This window comes from Zootoca vivipara, chromosome 7 (assembly GCF_963506605.1).
Source record: "Zootoca vivipara chromosome 7, rZooViv1.1, whole genome shotgun sequence".
Taxonomy (NCBI): Eukaryota; Metazoa; Chordata; class Lepidosauria; order Squamata; family Lacertidae; genus Zootoca; species Zootoca vivipara.
The window spans coordinates 36,740,003-36,762,834 of NC_083282.1; the positions used below are offsets into that span (position 1 = coordinate 36,740,003).

Here is a 22,832-nt window from a genome sequence, read left to right on the forward strand (position 1 = left end):
GAGACAGAGACAGGACAGTAAACAATCTAGCTAGGGGTGAAAAATGATCAGAACTGCAATGGCCACTTAACTTCATAGGCAGGGGAAAACTGGGTTTAACAGATGTGAGTTGCGAAAGAATTAGTAGTGCAATCCTATACATGCCAACTTAAAGTAACCCCTTGAGTTCAGCAGGGACTTGCTCCCAGATAAGTGTGCATAGGACAAAAGACAACAGAAACACATACTATTTTGCTAACAAGAGTCAGTAGCAGTACTACTGTGCAGTGACCATAATACAGTCGTACCTTGGAAGTCAAACGGAATCCGTTCCCGAAGTCCGTTCGACTTCCAAAACATTTGGAAATCAAAGTGCGGCTTCTGCAACCAATCGCGAGCTGCAGAACCCCCACTGGACGTTTGGGTTCCCAAGAACGTTTGCAAACTGGAACACTCACTTCTAGGTTTGCAGCGTTTGAGAGTCAAAATGTCCGAGTACCAAAGTGTTCGGGATCCAAGGTACGACTGTAATACAACATGCCTAACAATGGGCACACACACACACACACACACTTCTCTTGCTCAAATGTTAAATAAGATTCACATGTACGTTCAGAAGACAAAGTTGAATTCTTCCAACTGCTTTATGCATTTCTCAATTAAACTCTCACTGATGGCTATGAAACTACATAAACAACAAAGCCAGTTGCTTTTTAGGTGCATATACAAACGTTCTTTAAAGGTCTCCACATACTCTCAATGTAATTCTTATTGTCCAGAAATTACATGACCAGATTACCCTCATACATATCTTTTTGTCTAGTGAGTATCTTTTGTTTGGATCATCAATTACGCTTCTCATTTCTTGCCAGACAGTCACTGCGTTCCACCCAGATTTAAAATTATCTATTATTCCCTAGCGTTTTTTTGGGAGGGCTGGTGGTGGTTGGACTTCCCGGAAGTTCTCTGTGGCTAGGGGTCAACATGCTAAGGTACAGGATGAGATACAATTAATAAAAGCGCCAATATTATGAGCCAGAAGAGAATTCTCTGGAAAACAGATGCTTTCCCCACAAAGTGCTTGTTGAGAAAGTTTATACCTACTGAGCCAATTTGAATTGAGAGCAGGGGGGAGTTCATCCCTCCTCACCAATCTAAAGTTGTCTGAAACTTTTGGTCTCCCCTGAAATATTGGAAAAAGGATAGGAGTGGAGAGTAGCTAAGGATTTGTCTGAGGGGTGCATGAAGAGTGTGGCCCACCTACCAGTGGCAACTGGCCCTTGAAGTGTTGGCAATAAGGGAATGAGGGCTGAGAGCCAAAAAGGTTCCTCACACCCACCCTAATAGAGCCACACACCTCCTGCACCTCTGCCCAAACCTCATGGAGGCTAAGAAGTAAAATGTAAAGCTTTGTAGTGCCGAAGAAAAGGCACAGTGCCATAGACATTTATATTCCTGAAGTGAACATTCAAAATGGCATCTCTCCCTGTTTAATTTTTTAAAATGAAACAGGCAAGCAGGAAATGGTGCCCTTCCGGAAGCTGACACCGGTAGCAACCTCACTTCAAGGATATCCATTTGTAGATATCTTTCTAAGATTAATAAAGCATTCTGTCTTTCCTTTGTCTGCCCTTTTCTGTTTTCTGGGACCATTTATCTGTTGCACTTAGGTCTGAATAAATGATTTGAAGCCATGCCAGCGTGTCATACTTTTAGACTAATTAAAAGTCTTCACCAGCTTCTTCCGTCCACTGGCTCCCAATTAATTTCTGGGCACAATTCAAAGTGCAGTTATTTAAAGCCCTCAACAGCAGCCTTGTTCCATATTTACCTACAACGTCTCTCTCACTTACACAGACATACACGTACAAGTAGGATAATGTCTGGGCACCGCTCCAAGCTCCAGAAACAGTGGAAATTAGATTCAAGTTGACAAAGCACAAGGCCTTTTTTACAGTGGCACCTTTACTGTGGAACTTTTCAGGGAGGCCGGTCAAACCAGCTGTTTTCCATCTCAGAAGAACATTAGTACACTGGTGCCTCGACTTACGAATTTAATCTGTTCCGAAGGCACCTTCGTAGGTCGAAAAATTCGTAAGTCGAAAAGCGCCATTGGAAACGCGATTTCCCATAGGAATGCATTGGAAATGGAAAAATTCGTAAGTCGAAGCAACCCTATCTAAAAATTCGTAAGTTGAAAAAACCCTATCTAAAACCGCTGCGGTTTCCGTTCGGATGTCGAGAAATTCGGTTGTCGAGTCGTTCGTAAGTCGAGGTATCATTGTAAAAGCTTTTCCAACAGGACAGCTAAATTTGTTTTAGCTGCCTTGCGGTTTTGATGCATCAGAATAGTTTCCCTATGGTTGCTGGATGCTACGTTGTCTTCCTGGTATAAATTCATGCTATTAAAACTGATAATGCTTCTAGCATTACTTTTGAATATCAAAAACTTCCTTCCAGTAGCACCTTAGAGACCAACTAAGTTTGTCATAGGTATGAGCTTTCGTGTGCATGCACACTTCTTTTGAAAATCAAGTTAGTAGTCTTCCTTATGCCTCTGCAGAGCCATGCTTATTGTTACATAGATGGCAATAATAATAATAATAATAATAATAATAATAATAATAATAATAAATAATTTATTATTTATACCCCGCCCATCTGGCTGGGTTTCCCCAGCCACTCTGGGTGGCTTCCAACCGAATATTAAAAACAGTACAGCATTGTTTTATTTGTGATTGTTTTACTGATGATTTGTTAAGTATTCTATACAATTTATGCTGTATTCGTGATGTTCCATTATGCTATTTTTATCTTTTGTTTGTAAGCCGCTTTGGTTGACTAAAAAGCGGCATAGAATCAATCAATTAAAAAAAAATGCTTATGCATGATATCCTTTTAGAAAACAAATAATAAATAGAAATAATCAAAAAGAAGCCTATGACACATTGGATAAGTAGAGAGCATGGCACTTCTCGCTGCCCCTTGAACAGTTAGCCTGACGAATCCCTCACCTTGTATTTGAAACACTACCATGCCTAAATAAAACATATTGTCCCACGTGCCCTCAGGGTTTCGTGATTCACAGAATCAGAACAACACTTTGGGAAGAATAAAATGCCTTGTGATCGCCCCCTCATGTCCTCCCATGCTTTCCACAGAAAAAGAAAAGAGGGGGTTTATGTACATCACCACAAGCTCTTTTCACTGAAAAGGACAGTGAGGAAATGGGCCGAGGGCAGGAGAGAATTATTAGGGATCACTGCAGGACAAAGCAGTGCATGAAACTTTTCTAATGTATCAAAAGACACTCCAGGGGCACTCCCCGTGTAAACAGAGCCTTAGTTAGGCTGGGTAGAATCAAAAGGAGAGAAGGGTCAGCACAACTGAAGGCGGGATTTTTCTGCCAGTCATGACGTTAGTCACTTCTCCAGAAAGCCAAATTTAGAAGCGGAATGAGCCGCGCCGGTTGTCAACCCCACCACCCTTCAGTCGGGAAGCCTGCTTTGCGGTAACTCTGCTGTTAATATTAGTAGGCATGTTTCTGTTCCAGTGCCTCCCCCTCAACACGCTGCAACTAACAAATAATTAAGCAATTGTATTTAATAACAGGCAGCTGGCCATTCTGCTGAGACTCAAGTGGGTCAGGTGCCAGCCTGGCTGCCCAGCAGTGGGAGGCTCAGCTTACATGGGCAATGGAAGGAGCCCAAGCAGCTTAACTCTGCTTTTAGCTCCCAACTTTTGCTGGCAAGCAGGCGCAATGATTTAATGTGCTCCGGTCTCTGACTCAGCAGCGCTGGGTTTTGCACACTGGGAAGGAACAGGTGCTCTTGAATGGGCCTGGTGACTCAGGATCGGGATGGGGGTCAACTGTCTGTGGCAAGGGCCAGTACGCAGAGGTGGGAAGCCCCGAAATAAACACTGCCTCTTTAACCTGTGAAGAAGCAGCAGCGGAAAACAGCCACGCTCCCTGCCTCATCCACAACTCCCAGCCCGCTTGGAAAGGTTCTCACATTTCCTTCACATTAAAGGAGGCTGTTCAAAAACTGTCATATCAAATATAGTAGTGGTGAGCAACTTGCGGCTCTCCAAATGCTGTTGGACTCAAATTGCTAGCACAGGCACACGGCGTCCAGAGTCTGGCGAGGGGTAGGCCATAGAAAGGAACACAGGGGATTCGTATTGGGCTGAATTGGGTCACAACTCGATTTATTACACGTGCGAGTAGGTTTGGCTGATAGGAACCTAATGAGGTCGACCCTGTGCTGGGAGTCGCTCCCAACATTGATCGGGTGCAATGAACCTGTACAGGCCACTGTTGCGAGGGGTGTTTTGGCCCATCAACCCCCATGCGGGCAACTGGACAGAAGCCACTCCTCCTGGACCCCTCTAATGGGGTACCCACTCAACTATGAAGGCAGCCCAATGGCTTATCTGCCACTCGAGCTGGACCCTGCCAGTTAGCAAAGAGGGCGGCCTACATGCAGCTGCCATAGTAAATACTGCAGGGAGAGCCTGGCCTAGCCCCTCGCCCCTGCTTCTGATTGGCCTGTGGGGCAGGGCCTGCTCAGATGTGGTCTGCGGCTGCCAGAGGGGGGCGGTGTCAAGCGACCATCCCCTCACCCAGCCATGCAGGAAGATGGCAGACATCCCTGGGACCAGCCCATGGTCGTGCAGAGCAGGAAACACCACTCTCCCAGATCAGCAAAGACCAGGGACCCCGATTGCATGCAGTAGTTGTATGACTCTTTCCGAAATAATAAATACAACTGACTAGTTCATCAGCCCTTTGGGGACAAGATCAGGTCCATGGTATACGGCATACAAGCAAATGAAGAAACACACCTCTTTCCCCCTGCTGTGGCCCTGATTAAAATCATCTCCATGAAAATATTAGACCTGAGAGAAAAGCCCTCTTAGCAGCTATAAGAGGGGGGTAGCAGTAGCCTGTTGCCAATGGAAGATTGCCTCCTGGGGGATAATAGCAGCTGGTGGGGGGCTGTCCTTTAGGGCTGCAGCACAAAGAAAAAAGGGTTAACTCTGACCAGGGCCCATAGAAACTACTGGCTTTACTTTTTACAGGAGGAAATGCAATGACAAGCGACACATTTAACCCTGTGGTTTGACCTGGTGAACAGGGCTGGCCTGAGTCACCGTGCTGCCTGCCCTAAGTCACCCTGGGGTTCTTTGGGATGAAGGGAGCGCTATAAATAAATAACCAAAGCTGTTTCAATGCTTGCTTCCTGTTTTCCCTTATTAAATTGTGAGCCTGTGGGCAGGGATTGTCTTCTTTTTCAATATACCTAGAGTGCTTGGAGAATTGGGGTGGGGAACGTTTTCCAGCCTGAACGCCTTATTTCCTCAAGGGAAACTTTCAGGGGCGCAAACAAGTGGGGGTTGGGGCCAGATGCAAAAAGATACATTATATGTACCCTTACCTTTGTATAGTAGGTTAAATTCAATTCCTGCAAACTTCAGGGGGTATATAGGTCTGTGTAGTGTGTCCACCGGGTACGCAGTACCGGCACCTCCTTTTTTGGGGTTCTTGTTAAAAGGTGTGGCACGTCCTGTAACAACTTCATGGTGAATACCCACACCTCTTTTTCTAGAAAAAAAGCACTGGGTCACTCTCCTTCCAGGAAAGTTCAAGAACACATTCCAGCCACGCAAAAGCACTGAGCTCTGAGGGAGAGGTTGTGGCGGAGGAGAGCCCAGAGGTCCAGCCCAGAGGTCCAGCCAGAGAGTAGCTCATTTAGCTCCCAGGCCTGAGGTTCCGCAGCACCATGTAAAAATAATAATCATAATAATATGTATTATGTTCCAGGAAAAATCAGTACCCATGAACTTCTACGTGCATTATCACTTCACTGTGTGCTTTGCAGATGTTAGAAAGTTGATAGGGTGTCTTTCTTTAAAAAAAAGAAAGAAAGAAGTTTATTTTAAAAGGCTTTCAGAGAAGCTGCTTTTCAGCATGACTATAAAAGCACGAAGAAATGCTTCTCCCCACTAGTTTTGCAACCTCCTCTGGGGCCAAATGAAGTAGAAGATCAACAGCATGTTTACGACAGCCGAGTAGGAAATCCAGAAGAATATAATGTCTACAAGAAACTCAGACATTTTTTTTTGGGGGGGGGATTGTGGAACAGATGCCAACAAATTCTAAAAGCTTCTTACAGGCAATCCCAGGATTGTGGGAAGGTTCTGTTTACAGATGATCTGCAATTGTTTTGCAATTCACTTGGGAACATTGTTCCCCACTGTGAAGGCCAGATACAGTAGATGGGTTCAGGATCTGAAGTAGGGGAAAAGTGAAGAGAGGGTGTTTCTGATGAAATAAGACTTAAGATGCTCACACCTGAAAAATGCTGCACTTTGAATTTTGTGGAAAGCCACTTGAGCGAAGGTACACTCCGAAAACTTATCCCGTCAATTTCTCGTCACGTTCATAGCATACATTTTGCTTTCATCGCCTTTTCTTCACCATCTGGCGATCGGGTGTTTTTTAAAAAAAAATCTGTATTTACTTTATGACCTACAGCTAGAGCACTGTTTACATATTAAAAGCTGGATGGGGTTTTCTCGATTCTTTCCATATGTTCATTTACCCTCTCATAAAAATGTTTTGGATCTAGCCAGTTCACATGCATATAAGCTGCTTTGTCAAATCCCCAAGCACAGACTACAACACAGTTCTGAGCATCCAGCTGGGATTTTATCATGAGAAATGTTTCGGAGGCCACCATGCCTCATTGTTACTGCCATAAAAATACACAGCCATACAGTTGTGTTTCCTCGCTTTCTGCCCAACAGGATGGTTTAATCATTCATTTCCATCTTTCCAGTACTAGCTCAGTGATGGTAAATCTACCCCTCATAGTCTCTTCCCCAACATTTAGTGCCTTCGTCAAGCTAAGGGTTTGAAATCCCTGTTGCTGAATTGTTATTCATGTTCGCTTCCAGCTGCAGTAGCCTGAGTGATGCCAAAGAGCCTGTTCGATTGTACAAAGGGCTAACATCTGCATCATGAATGATTTGTACTGTATTTCGTAACTTAAACCAGGAACTTGATCGTAAATGCAGAAGGAGCCAATCTTTTTAGTTCCATGGGCACATTACGATTTTTGAGAGCATGGGCGTCACTGCCTCAGGTAACTTCACTTCCTCCTTTTTGGATCAACCCAAGAAGCTGAAGGAAAACACACAAAACACACTTTGCCTTTCCAGGGGCTCGAGGTAAAAGTTGGATCCACAAGAATTTATCTGAGTATTGAAAAGCTCTTTCCCACTTCCTCTTTCAGCTTTTTGAACTTTTCAAGTCAGAAAAATGTAATCACACTAACCAGCTCACGGAGCAAGCGAGGGACAATGAATTGGGTTGGGGGGTGGGTTCAGAGGCTTTGTGGGACATCAAGGGAAGACCTCAAGGGAACAGCTGTGCCCACAGGCACCATGTTGGAAACCTCTGACAAAAAGCACTTTTTCTTATTTATTTTTAAAAAAAACATTATTGTAAACAAGCATATATGAAATATTAAAAAGCAGTGGGAGAAGCTTACATGATAATTAGGAAAACATCCAGAAGAACATTTCAAATTTGCTTTAGATATGACATGACCAAAAACAAATTAAGACTTAAGCTGGCTGATTGCATATGCTGCCAAATTTATCTGGTGGGAGGTGGGATGCATAGCTGCCAAGTTATCCCTTTTTTAAAGGGATTTTCCCTTATGCTGAATAGGCTTCCTCGCGAGAAAAGGGAAAACCTGGCAGCTATGGTGGAATGGGGCTGAACAGGAGAGAATTTTGATCTTTCACAAGTGTAGGTGCTGACCTTTAAAGCCCTAAACGGCCTCGGTCCTATATACCTGAAGGAGCATCTCCACCCCCATCATTCTGCCTGGCCACTGAGGTCCAGCGCCGAGGGCCTTCTGGCGGTTCCCTCACTGCAAGAAGTGAGGTTACAAGGAACCAGGCAGAGAGCCTTCTCAGTAGTGGCACCTGCCCTGTGGAACGCCCTCCCATCAGATGTCAAAGAGAAAAACAACTATGTACCAGACTTTTAGGAGACATCTGAAGGCAGCCCTGTTTAGGGAAGCTTTTAATGTTTAATAGATTATTGTATGTTAATGTTTTGTTCAAAGCCGCCCAGAGTGGCTGGGGAAACCCAGCCAGATGGGCGGGGTATAAATAATAAATTATCATCATCATCATCATCATCATCATCATCTAAGATTCATGCTGATAAAGACAATGGATAACAAATCAAAGAGGAAGAGTCGTAGATCAGTGACAGAGCATGTGCTTTGCATGCAGAAGGTCCTGGGTTCAATCCCTGGCATTTTCAGGTAGGACTTGGAAAAGCTTCTGTCTAAAACCCTGCTGCCTGGCAATGTAGGCAAGGAGTGGGCAACCAGTGGCCAACAGATGCTGTTAGACTAGTTTCCACAATGCTTGACCATTGGCCATTTGGGGCTATTGCTCATGGAACACTTGTGTGTTACTATTGTGTAAACAATAGTGAGCTAGATGGGCCATTGGTATGTTTTGGTAGAAGGGCACCTTCCTACGTTGCTAACACAGTAATCTCCTCCACCGAGAGCAATCATGCCTCACCAGTACCTTTTTTGTAAGTTCTGTAGAGGAAAGAAATGGTAAGTTATGCCTTTGGTAAATGTTTATGGGAGAAATAAAGTCAACTGGGGAAGAAGGAGAAGCTACATACTATCTATTTAAAGGGTAGGGTATATTCTCCCCACCCCACCCAGCAAATCATTGCTTTCTTCAATGTGGTCCTAAACCTAGGATAGAACAACAAGCACAGGAGAACATCCACCATCCATTTCTGGCAATGAAATGCCACTGTGGTCTCCAGCCCTTTTAAAATTCAGGTAGGATGATGAGGTTGCAGTGAACAAATGAGTGAAGCAAAAGACGGATTCAACAGACAGATGGTGGTTGTCTGAAATCAGACTCAAGGATGTGGTCAACCGTGATAAAGAGATATGCAACAGCATCTTTTCGCACAACCTCTTGTCAGAAGGTCAATTGATAATATAACTCTGGAAAGTAATTAAGAAGGTATAGAATCATAGAATTATAGAGCTGGAAGGTAACCCAAGGGTCATCTAGTCCAACCCCATGTAATGCAGGAATCTCAGCTAAAGTATCCATGACAAATGGCCATCCAACCTCTGCTTAAAAACCTCCAAGGAAGGAAAGCTACTTTATATATTTTGATGCCACTTTATATATTTTGATGGCACTTTCCTACTAGGGTGCCTAAGGTGATTAACAAAAACAAACAAACAAATAAATAAACTACCACTACTATTACTGCTACTACTTTTAAGGCCTACCAGGCTTTTCGTTCTTACTTGTCCAATATTTGCATAATTTGAGGATGAAAAATCTTTTAATCTTTACTATCTCTAGTGACAGCAGGATGTTTTCTGGAGATTTTCCTTACAGATATATGGAATGAATGCTGAGTTTGTTATCACATGCATTTCACACTGCTAATATAGACAGCCATAAAATGTGCCTATATTAAGCCTATCCATAAAGACAACACAAAGCTTTCTGCAGGTGCTGCTGTGGGAACTGGAATGCATTTTGAACATTCCAAAGATTATAGAGCTGAACTCAACCATTTGAGAAAATAAAATTTATGCACCTCCTCATGGACAATTGTTTTTCCAAGATGTGACCTTCCCCCAATCTGTCATCCTTGAGACAATAAATCATGGCCCAAGTTAGAGAGGATGTATTAGCAGAAAATTCACCTCTTCTGTTTTTGTAAGCTTTGCCTGCATGGGTATCTGTTTACATTTTACTGTGCTTTTCAGTATTTCAATAGCTTTAAGTTCCACACTGTGTAAATAAAACTGAAGAATCAGATTGCACAATCTTCCGAGATCGAAAAGAGCTAGCACCAATAGCTAAAACCCAAACCCTTGTAGCCTAGGCTTCATTTCTGAATCAGTCTTGAAATATTTTTGACCCAGTAGCCCTAATGAGGCATTCTTAAATTCTATTGGTGGAGGGGCTATGCCCCACTCTTCCAACATCTTGTAGAAAGATCTGATGGGGGTGCTCAGAGTGTTTCCCATGATCATGTAGGGTCCCCAGCCGTGAGGGGCACTGAAGCACACTTGGCTAAATATGCTTACAATTATTCAGAGCTTCTCACTCAACATGAAAAGGCTGTGGGGCCTGTCTGCTGAATAGGGCAAGTATCAGATCTGCTTGATTGTCATTTATAACATTTGTGATTGCTTGCCTATCAAAGATCCAACCACTTGTGACTGCTGGTGAGGAGCACCTGCTGACCAGCTCCACAGTCAGACCCCAGGCCATGGTGGACACAAACAGCCTGCTAGGGGAGATACCACTGACTCAGAAGGGGTGGTGTGGGCCCTGGAATTGTAGCAGGGCCAGCATGAGTGAAAGAAATGCCCTTGCACAGACCTCCAGTGTTGAGCTCTGACTAGTCCACATACAGCACAGGACTAGAGATGCTCTGGGGATTAGAGAACATTACACCTCTAGAGAAGAGAGCCTAAGAATAGTTTCCCACCCAGGTTCCCCCAGAGCAAAAGAAAAAGCAGAAGAAGACTGTTGCCCCAAATCTTACAGCTGACTCAAGTCTCAGAAGGACTTGAAAAGAACCTCTGCCTAGACAGGTGTTTACTAGGACTTCCTTCCAGGGAAGTGTGTATAGAATTAGCTTTGAATTTGTATAGAACTCGGCTAAAATCTGGAACTGTTCAATGCTTATTCAAACACACTGTGCCAGGGCAACAGGTGCCAAAACTGCACTAATATTTCTTACTTAAGCTCTTATCTTTACAGGTGTTTCATTTCTCTCCACAGCTCTCATCTACTCTTTTTTATTTATTAGCAGTCCCTTTGCAAAAACTAGTTAGCTGATCCAACGCTGTACTTTTCAAACCACACATTTCTTCCCATCAGCAGCAATTTCAGACTGTGAAAATGGCTTAATGGAATGAATCCGAAACACAACTAATCCCTAGTTCAAAGGTATTTTCTGAGAAAATAAACTGAAGCCACACAGGGAGGAGATCATTTATCCAAGAAAAAACAAGCCCTCATTGTCTTCCCTGTACCATTTTCAAGGTATTTTCTTTTTACTCGAGGCTATTTGAGTACATTTGTCTTGAAGTTTAGTTCTGTTAACGACAGGTGTCTTGAAGCAGATTAGAGCTGAGCTGAAATTTCTCAGAAGACATTTTCCTTTTCCTCACCCCTTAGAAAATGGCCACTTTCAGAATTATATCCAAACAATCTCTAACATATTTCTTGTAGTGGCCTCTATTACCTCACCCCAATGCCCAGAAATGACATTAGGGGTCTTGTAGAGCAGTGCCCAGATTTAGGGTGGTGTGGGCGCTTCCCCTACAGAGGGCTCTGAGTCAAAGGGGCATGAAATAAAAAATACAAAAGGAATTATTGTGAAAATAATAAATATTGCAGTGGAGGCGTACCAAATTTCGTCCTCACTCAGGGCACCATATTACCAAAGTCCACCCCTGCATGGAGGATGCTACTAGCTGGGGCAACAACAAAAAAAAGTGGTAGAGCCATTGCAAATGGTGGGTCCAGACTTGAGAATCTTGAGAGACCATCTGTGAACCCTTCTAATGCAACTACAGAATGTATATGTTTTTGCCTGTATGCCAAAAACAAGGAACCTAAATCGCATAATACAACAAACTGTGGAGATATGTGAACCCCAAAATTGCCTGGCATTTCATTTTACCTGAGGAGAAACCTATTTTCAAAATGAAAACTGCCAGGCTTTACAAAATCATGCCACTCTCGAACGGTTATCTAGAGGCATATTGTATATTTCTTTCATTTATTTGCTGGGCTCTGATTAAGCATTTTCTGGTTCAAACTGGAAGGCTCAGTGTTTCTAGGTTTGCCTCCAGTAAATGAACCAAGGCCTTGGATCAACTGCAGGGGCGCCAACTATAGGGGGCTCTGGGTACCCGAGCACCCACAAAAAACTACAGGGCCCCCAAAGCAACTTCTGGTGCCTTGGGAAGAACTGGAAGCCATGTCTGAGGACTCACAAGACTTCGGAGGTGCTGTCCGAGGCCTTCCGAGACCTCAGAACCCGACTTCCAGCAACTTCTCAGAAAGCATCTCGCGAGACCTCGGAGATGCTTTTCATGGTCTCTCGATGATTTGATTTGATGATAATGAACAGCAGCATTTAAAGTTGGATTCTAATACAACATTCCCCAGTGAAAGCCTATCTTAAAACATAGCCTGCAGAAATATTTCTAAAGAGTTTTGAAAAAGATGGCTACAGCTTTAAGCGTGAGTAGATACATTTGTCTGGAATAGGAATTTTGTACCGTATCATATTTCAGCATTGCACAGCAAATAAATGGAACTGAACATTAACCTTTTATTTTCAGAGTTTTCAAAAGGACAAAGCTGCAATCCAAGACTCACAGTCATGGGGGGTGGGGGTGGGATGTGAAGATGAAATGCTTCAGAGTAGGCACATGAAGCGCACATGTGAACCATGGACCACATGTTTAACCACCACGAAGAGCCACAATGCGTAATGAAAGAGAAGGAATTACTCTTGGCAATGGGACCTAGGAGGCAAACCCTTTCACAAAGCGTGGGAACTTTTGTGCACACTCAGCTTTTGGGAGGAATAAAATAACTTCCTGCCTTGGCTTTAATACAATGTTTACCTCTTTCTTTCATGCTTACTTCTTACTACGCTGCGCTGGCAAAATGTGCACTGTCCAATGCTTGCATTGCACCTCCAGCTGCAATGGCTGCTTTTGGCACACGCTACTAAACAATGGGACAAAGTGCCCAGCCTGTGGCTGTGCCACTGCAGCTAGATATGAATGGAATGAAAGAATCCCAAACGGAGGGATTTCTTTTTCTTGTAAAAAGCTTATCTAAAAAGAGTTCCTAATGCTCGTTCCAATGAGCCACGGATCCAACGGGGCAAGGGCTGTGAGCACCATGGAAGCGATGAGAGACAGAAAGGAATGTTTCACCTGTATACAAGTAGTCCTCTGAAACTTGCATTCAAATTTCTCCAAAGGCCCTAAAAATGCCTTTACAGTGGTACCTCTACTTACGAATAACTCTACTTATGAATGTTTCTACTTACGAACGGAGCTCCGTCCGCCATCTTGGATGCTGTTTAGATAGGTTTTTTTTTCTACTTACGAATTTTTAGATAGGGTTGCTTCGACTTACGAATTTTTTCTCCCAATGCATTCCTATGGGATTCGACTTACAATTTTTTTCGACTTACGAATGTGCGTTCGGAACGCATTAAATTTGTAAGTAGAGGTACCACTGTATATGACTCTCAAACACGTTTTTGCCAATGAGCTAAACTCAATCACCTTTTGTGCGTGGTAGAATTCAGATACACAATGTGTCAAAGAGCCCATTTCTGAAAGGGTCTGAAGCCACGGCCACCTTATTCACTAGGGACTAGTGTTACTACAAGCTGTGCTTGCCGGCTAGCAATAGAGTTAAAGACAGAACGAGCACCTCCTGAAACACAAGCACCACATGGTTCCAGAATAAAATTTAGGACCTGACTCCTATGGCATTTCATAGGCAGAAAATAATTTACTACCCTACAGACATGGCACAAAAATGAAGAGAAACAGAAATACTGATTTATATGCCTGGGAAGCGGGACATCCCCATTATATATTGGCTTCCTCCTTCCCCACAGAAACATGTTTGCATAAGGCCCCCAAATCCTATCAAATACAGTTGCTACACATAGCTTAGTTTCCTCCCCTAAGATCAATCCAGAGTTCCCTGGAAAGATGGACTGATTGTTAAACCACTCTGGAAACTGTACAGTATCTCTGTGAGGAGACCAACTCTCAGCACTTTTAACAAGCTACCCTTCTCAGGAGTCTTTGGGGGAAGCCATGACTGCTTAATGTGGTATGATACAGCTTTAAATGTATATTGTGTAAATGTTGTGACTGCTGTCTTTCTTTACTGCTTGCTTCTGCACAGATGTCCCCCCCTCTTTTTCAGATACCCACAATTTAAAAGCTAACTGGAAAAGCTGCTGCTAAGACTTTGCGTTGCACTTCAATTCTTGTTCCACAGGTGGAGCTCCTGTGAAATTAATAGATTGTTAAGCCCCCCATTTCCCGAAAATACAGAGAAATTTGTGCATCAAGTTTTGAAAATAAGATGAATAGCAAGTTCTTTATTATTTCCAAGAGCTTCAAGAATATGTCGCCTCTTTAGAGCAATTAATCATCCTGTTCCCCTAAGCTAAGTGACATCTCCCATCACAGAGGCTAACACATCTCATTTACCATCAATGCTCAGCTCTCCTCTTCTCCCTCCTCCCTCCCTTGAAACCTAATCTTTGAGGAGTTAAAAGACAGATAATAAGGTGTTTTGTGCCAATAAATAAAAACCAGCCAACCAATATTGTCCTCAGTAAAATACCAGCAAAGTTGTTTTGAGAGATCAGCGCAGAGCTATAATACTAGAGGAATGAGCTGGAGATATAAAATGTTCAACTCTTAAGTATACTCAAATGGATGAAAATCCTAAGTACATAGAATCATAGGATTGTAGAATTGGAAGGGACCCTGAGGCTTATCTAGTCCAAACACCCTGCAATGCAGGAATCTTAACTAACTATGTGCCAGATGACCTTCCAACTTCTGCTTAAAAAACTCCATCACCTCCCGAATCAGCCTGTTCTACTGTTGAACAACTCTTACTGTCAGAAAGTTCTTCCTGATGTTCAGTCAGAATCTCCTTTCCTGTAACTTAATTCCATTGGTTTGGAATTGGTTTGGTCTCTGGGGCAGGAGAAAACAAGCTTGCTCCATCTTCCATGTGACAACCCTTCATATATTTGAAGATGGCTATCATATCTCCTCTCAGTCTCCTCTCTTCCGAGCTAAACATACCCAACTATCAACTGTTCCCTTTTTCTTAATATAATTTTTATTACTTTTTATATATATTTTCCAAACAAAGCACAACATCTCCTCTCATCTTATAGATCATGATGCCTCTGCTTCATGCTTCCATTTCTGTGTCAATACCGGTAATACTCTTGGTGCCATTGTCTCATATAAAAACAGTTTATCTTGTCTATTAATATCCTTGCCTACAATACCAAGTAGAAATGCTTCTGGGTTTTTTTTTTAAAAAAATAAATGTATATTTCAACATCTTTTTCATCTCATTATATATCATTTCCCAGAAGCTTTTCACCTTCTTACATTCCCACCACCAATGATAGAAATGACCTTCTTTTTCCTTACATTTCCAACATTTATTACTTGTTTTAGCTAATTTTAGCTAATTTCACTGGTGTAATATACCATCTGTACATCATTTTCATCACATTTTCTTTCAAAGCATTGCATGCTGTAAATTTTATTCCTTCTTTCCACAATTTCTCCCAGTCTTATAATTGTATATTATAACCAAAATCTTTGGCCCAATGTATCATGACCGACTTTACCTCTTCATCTTTCAAATGCCATTCCAACAGCAATTTGTACATTTTAGACAATGTTTTAAAATTATTATTTAATATTTCCATTTCAAGTTTTGATTTATTATAACCAAATCCATTTTTCTTTAAATCCTCTTTAAACATTTCATTAATTTGGCGATAGTGCAACCAGTCATTTACATATTCCTTTGCCTCTTCATGAGGTTTAATTTTCCAATTATTCCCTTCTTCTCTTACTAACGTTTCATATGTAACCCAATTTTTACTCATATTTATCTTTTTCACACTCATTGCTTCCAAAAGTGGCAGCCACCAAGGTGCTTTACACTCTAATAGGTTTTTTATACCTATCCCATACTTCAAATAGAGATCTTCAGAATGTGTGGTTACCAAATCCTTTATGAACTTTTGTTTTGTCATACCATAAATATGCGTGCCAACCAAACCTATTATCAAATCCTTCTAAATCCAACAATCTATATTTTCTAGCAACATCCATTATTTCAACTGTTCCCTTTTTCATATTGGTTGCCCTCCTCTGAACACGATGCAGCTTGTCAATAACCTTCTTAAATTCTCAGTTTTGAGTAAATCTATCTATTCTAATCAATATCTTAAGTTAAATTATTAGGGTAAGTTTGTAACAGGAAAACTAATAAGCTAGATACCATTTGTATTGCCCACTCTTTTTATTATGCAGTTTATTATATATAATTATCTTTGTAATAAGTAATATATTGTAAATTTTGTGGGCTATTTCTTCTCTCTCTTGTAATATTTTGATACATATGCTTCATTTTGTATTAATTGTATAAAATAAACTAATAACAAACCAAAAGTCATCTATACTCAAAACAATCCCATAGATAGGTCTGTCTCACCAAGTGGGTGATCTACTACCATATACAGATCTCTCATCTGGTCTGCTGACTAGCAGAAGAAACCACATCTCTCTTCACTGAGATTCTGGATTTGTGGTTCATGCTGTTCTTACTGAGAAGCAACTGAATAAGACAGACTTCACATAAGCAGAAATAATAACTAGCTATTATTTGAAGGGGGGGGGGAAACCACACTGAAATAAGAGCCGGTGAAAAACAGCCATAGAAATTCGTAGGGGAAGAAATGAGCGCTGAGGGGGCTAAGCAGACTTCTTCAGAGGAATTTCAAAGTCTAGGTGCCAAACTCAAAAGGCCCTGTCTTGTGTGACCCTGTACCTGCTTTTAGGTGCGCGGGGGCATAGAGCAGGGGTTATGATGCTGATTTCTATGTCTGGATAGTTTCATTTGGGAGGAGGCAAGGCTTAAAATATCAAGTATAGGCAAGTTCACACATGTATGGCCATCATTAGATGGTTATGGCATCAAATGATGACAGGAGTCTAAACCACCTCACATCCAATACATATTAATGGAGACAGTTCATGTGCTGAGCTACTAGTAACCCAGTAGTGCATCTCAGAGCAATGCGCACAAATTTTGAATCAGCTGAGTATGAGTGTGCCAGGTTGTCTGCCATTTTCTGTCTCTTTTTATTGGAAATTTGCAGTACTCCCAATGGCCTCCTGACCTGATCCATGCCAGCTTAGCTTTAACCTGTTACAGACAGGCACGTAGCAAGGGAGGGGTAATGGGGGCAGGGCGCCCCAGACAGCACTCAGACGGGGGCAGCGCCCCCAGCCCCTCCGCACCCTCCACCGACGGCCACCGCGGTGTGACCGCCATCGCGGAGACGCCCCGATGTTGTGCCGGCAACCTGCTCCGTAGCGCACTCTGCTTCTTCCTGCTTGGGCGGAAGTGAGGGGCGAGCCAGAGAGGGATGTCAGCAGCGGCCGCTGACGCACCTCCCTGGCCCACCCCTCACCTCCTCTTTGCAACATGCTCGTGGTTTGCCACTGCTGCTGCCGCCCGGCAACCTGCTCCGTAGCGCACTCTGCTTCTTCCTGCTCAGGCAGAAGCGAGGGGCGGGCCAGTCCCTGGCTTCCGCCCGAGCAGGAAGAAGCAGAGAATAGGCTGAAGTACAAAGACATTTTGATTGAGGTGGAAAATCAATTTAAGTTAAAGCCATATGAACAATTGAAGGACAAGTTAAGTGACTGGTTCCAGTATGTACAGATAAATGAAGCATTCAAAATAGATAAAAAAATAGGATTCCAAACAGAAAAATCAAAATTAGAAACAGAATTAATAGAGGCAAATAGCAAGAATTTGTCCAGAATGTACAATTTACTGTTAGAGTGGCATTTGAAAGATGAGCAAACAAAATCGGTTATGATTGATTGGGCCAAAGATTTGGGCCATAATGTTATGATGTTAGATTGGGAAAAACTGTGGAAGAAGGGTATGAAATTTACGGCATGCACTGTGCTGAAAGAGAATTTAATGAAAATGATGTACAGATGGTATTTGACTCCGGTAAAATTAGCGAAAATGTATCATAAAGGTGATAACAAATGCTGGAAATGTAAAGAGGAAGTAGGCTCATTCTATCATATGTGGTGGACATGCCCTAAGATAAAAGGCTTCTGGGAAATGATTTATAACGAAATGAAAAAGATATACAAAAATACATTTTTGAAAAAACCAGAGGCCTTTTTACTTGGAATAGTGGGGGAAGAAATCCCCCCAAAAGATGTTAACTTGTTTATGTATGCCACCACAGCTGCGAGGATTTTAATTGCGAAATATTGGAAAAAAGAGGAACTGCCCTCTCTACAGGAATGGCAAATGAAAATGTTGGACTTTATGGAACTGGCAGAATTGACAGGAAGACTCCGAGATCAAGCAGATGAAAGAATGGAGGAAGATTGGAGAAAATTCAAATTATATTTAGGGAATTATTTTTGAGAGTTGAAAGTCTGAACATCTAGGGAAATACAGAAGTTAAGGCAATAGGGAGAAAAGAGGAGATTATAAAGTAGGAAAATTGAGATACAAATAAAAGGATGGGATTAAGAGGAATTAAGGAAAATACAGGATGATGAAAATTAAAAGTAATGAAATAGAAACTGTTACAGATGTATCTAAAATGAAAATCAGATAGAGGGGAGTTGGGGAAGCAAAAGGGACAATGAGTTAAAAAGATGATATAAGATGATGTATGTGTTTTTTGTTTGTATTGATGTGTTTTTGTTTTCTTTTTGGTTTTGGTTTATTGATGTTTTGGATGTTTTGTTGAGCTAATTTGTTATGTTTCTATGTTATAAAAATTTTCAATAAAAAATATTTAAAAAATAAAAATAATAAAAAAAGAGCAGGAAGAAGCAGAGTGCGCCGGCCGAGCAGAGCAGCAGCACCAACCTGGACGGACTGCGCTTGTGTGGACATGCATAGTCCATCTGGGCTGACACTGCTGCTCCCGCGACAACCTTATGAGCGGCAACTCATAAGGCTGCCGCGTGCAAAAAGCAGCATGGACGGGTAGCCTTACACACGCTATTCATGCATGGCAGCCTTACAAGTTGCTGCTTGCTCAGCGGATTGTAAGGTTGCCGCGGGACAGCAGTGCCAGTCTGGACGGACTGCGCATGCACTGTTTATCCTGGTGCGCGCATTGCGCGCCGTGACGTCACAATGCATGCATCAGGACGCATGCGCGCTGCAGAGCAACGCCCCGCCCCCAAGGGGTGCTGCCCCAGGCAGCCAAGCGGCACCGTTCGCCACTGGTTACAGAATCGTGTGCTCCTAAGCCATTCATGTTTCTGCCAAGGGAAGCCTCAGTGATTTCAGTACGGCATGTTTCTGTGTATGTATGCTTAGAACTGCAGCCTGACTGTCACCACCACCTTCCTAGATAAAGAGCAGAAATTGTACGTGCGGGGTAGCAAACATCCTTACGAGGAAGGCTTGCCGAAGTATGTCCTGGTGGTTCGGATTGCTGGTGTCAAATCCTCCAGACGTGTCCTTTGAAAAAAATAATCATAAAAAACAAACAAAACACCCAGGCATTTCAGACAGCTAGCACAGTGACTCTACATGCCTGTGTTTCCTTACAGAACACTCTGATCTCCTGCACTGGCATTGCAAGAGTTCAAATCCCAGATGGGGAATTAATGTGGTGGATTGAGTTTCCAACTCTCTAGCATATGTCTCGAAGTTCCCCTTCAGCTTAGCTAGAGGGGAGGGCGGCCAGACTATTCAATTTGCCTGTAATACAGCACACATAATTAAGGAAGGCACTCTCTGAAAAAGAGGCAGCTAACTTGGAGAAGTTATAAAACGACAACAACATTCGCTATCCTGCCCTACCCTCACTTTTATAATTGCACTATTTTCTCGGAAGTTGAAAAAATGGTTCTCACTGTAACGTATTTCAGGAGGAATTATGCCTCTATACAGAATAAATCCCAATACTTTACAATACTTTACAAATTTTGGATAACTTCAATTAATCCCACAATACTTTAAACATGCAATTGTTTTAATATTGTGATAACATATTATTGGAATACATATTATATTTTGATCTAATTATGGAAAGTGGTGTGTTCTGGACCAATGGTCTTCACTGATTTATATACTTTGTCTAAACAGTAACTCTACTCTACCCTTTATGGGGAGATTTATAGGCATACCTCTGTCATAAACAGGATGCTTGAACTATTTTATCCCAACACCCCTTTCTAAACAGGCTATGTGGAATCAGTGGCTCTGCCTACCTCTATGGTAAATGGCAGTGTTAAAGATGGAAAGAAGATAAAGTCCCTACCAAAGAAGAATGGCAAATTAAACTGTTGGTTGGACGATGCCAAAATGGCAAAATTGACCGGAAAGCTCAGGAACCAAGAAGAACCAAAACTTCAACAAGGAATGGGGGGAATTTATAATTTATATTGGAGACCACTCAGAAGAAAACATTAGCAGGATTGCAATAACACTTGTAATTGTAGCAAGTACTATGGAGGTAATGGAGTAATATAAAACACGGACTATTGAAAAAGATGCAGTAGAAAAGGTTTAACAATAGGACCCATGGAGGGGAAGGTGGGAAGTCCAGAGATTCAGAGGAATCTTTAACTGTTGGTGTGTGGTTGTGTTGTTATATTTTTATATTTGTAAAATCAAATAAAAATTATTTTTTACAACAGTGTTTCCTTCTGCAGCAAACCACTGACTGTGGTTGTCATACAGGTTTGTAGACATTTATCTTTAAGCATCCCATGTCCCCTGGTCTAGTCACTGTTCTCAGACATGGGCTCGTGGGTGTGATTTCTGCAGGAAACACGGCTGTCACACTTGTTTTCCCTGCAGCAAACATAGAATGTGATTTCAAAGGGCACCGCGCTAGTTAGATTGGCATACTAGTTACTTTGCATGGGGTTTAACAACACCACACAGGCAGGATGAATAGTGAAGAAATAAAGCATTAGGGTCAAGGAGAGGAAGAGCAAATGGAGGCACCGGGCATGAATGCATTCAGTCCTCACTGTGTTACAGATATGCATGAGGGAGGTACTTTCTTTGAAATGTTGCTCCATAGAGCTAGAACATTTGGGAAAAGGCGCTTGGCTTTGTCTGACAGGTGGACTTTTGCAAGTGCATGGGAATTCTCTCAGAGTGCTTTTATAACAATGGTGGCCCACATACCTCTGATTCAGGCTGAACCAAGTGCCCTACTCATCATATAACCAGCAGTAAGGCTGAAAACCTAAAGTGTCTCTGCTTATAAAGTTATGTTTTGTTGCAGCAGTGAGCATGACTTTTAAGTAAATGTGCTTAGGATTGCAAGGTTGTTGGTTTTTTTTGCTACTTGGTTCGTCAGCATCTTGTTGCTACATCTGAGTCCAAGTCCAAGAGGGCCTTGTCCCAAAACCAGGAAAGATTAAAATACATTTTTTTAAAAAAAAAATCTAAGCTAAAATAAAACAAAATATACTTGGAATTGATGTGCCTCCATTACGGCTTGCAGAATACTGAGCAGATAGCTGGCATAGGGCTGGCATTGTTAAATAACAATAATGGCAGGATGTTCTCCAACCTCTACTGAACCCTTACATATTTTTAAAAATGCAGTAAATGGATATCTGTAGTATTTTCCAATGATTTTATAGCTTGCTCAGTCCATAACTATAAATGGTAAGTATTGGTAATAAATTGTGTGTGTGCGTTTTTTTTTTTAAAAAAATTAACTATTAAATGGTAAGTAATAAATTCAAAAATCTGCCTGCCTTAAAAACAAACAAAAACAAACAGCCCAGAAATAACAAGCAGATAAGTCAGGGTTAACTCCAATCGCCAATACCAAAAACTTAATTTCAATGATACCATTTTTATGAGAGTTGCACATTTAACCATCTACTTTGAAGACTTTCAATAGTCTCCACTGGTTTGGTTTACCATATTCCTGAGACTGTGGGCAGCACCAAACAACTTTTATCACACAGTTGCTTTTCAGACATAATGCTAGTCAATGGCTTTGTACGGTGTTTACAAGAAGCAACCTCTCACCTTGGGCACAGTGACAAAATGGAAACCGGAAACTTCCACTTGCACATTTAAACTCACCATGTACAAACTCAGGGAAACTCTGTTTAAATTTAGTTTAAGAAAGCCAGGTTCAAACCACGGTTTGTGATCCCGACTCGCTCACCAACCTCAATTTAAACTAACCAAAGTTCTTCAGAGTTTGAGTGTGGTGATAAACTCTGATTAGCATAGAAGTAGAGCTGGTAAAATAAAATAAAAAACCCTCTAAGTTTACCTCTGAAACTTGAAGTTGTCCCTTCACTGCAAAAAACAGGGGGGACAACAAAAACAAAACAGGGAGTGGCAATTTTGGCTGGTGGGAACCCAACCTGGCACTAGAGGTTCGTAGGCAGGAGTGCTTTCCTTTAAAAAACTAAAACTACTTTTTAATGCCAGCGCCTCTGGGGACAGTGGGCTGAACTCCTTCACCTTTCCTCATGTGTCTCCTCTAATGCTTAAAATGGTGCCTTAAACTGAAGCAGAAGCAGTCAGAGCCTACCACCACTGCCCTGACAAATGGCAGTATTAAGTTATATATGTGTGTGTGTTTGTTTATGTTTGCAATGATAAACTTAACTTGATAAAAGTAATGATAAACTTAACTTTAACAAACTTAACAGAGTAAAATGAAGTTGGTCCTTCCATTGGCTATTGGTTTATATATTACAATGCATGAAATCCAAACCTAATGCCTCTCATCATTTCTCGGCTGCGTTCTACACATTAACTCCTGAGTGCCCGGTGGGTAAATGTGGGGCTTCTCCCCTCTCCTTCTTGGCAACAAAAGACAGATATGGGAACCTCAAATCACTTCTTAACCTTAAGGGACTCTGTCTAACCTGAAACACCAAAGTGAACCAGGCCTG

At 42.0% G+C, this 22,832-nt stretch overlaps 1 protein-coding gene across 5 annotated transcripts in view; it reads right to left on the reverse strand.

Moving 5' to 3' along the window:
* The window catches only part of FGGY (FGGY carbohydrate kinase domain containing), a 156,252-nt gene that overhangs the window by 7,884 nt on the left and 125,536 nt on the right, over positions 1-22,832 (reverse strand). For 4 of the 5 annotated variants that reach the window (XM_035124274.2, XM_035124273.2, XM_060276863.1 and 1 more), the window contains one exon: positions 19,339-19,404. The exons of the other annotated variant lie outside the window; for it this stretch is intronic. In XM_035124274.2, the coding sequence (XP_034980165.1) occupies positions 19,339-19,404 (66 nt within the window). The remainder of the gene's footprint in view (positions 1-19,338; positions 19,405-22,832) is intronic. 5 annotated transcript variants of the gene reach the window in all.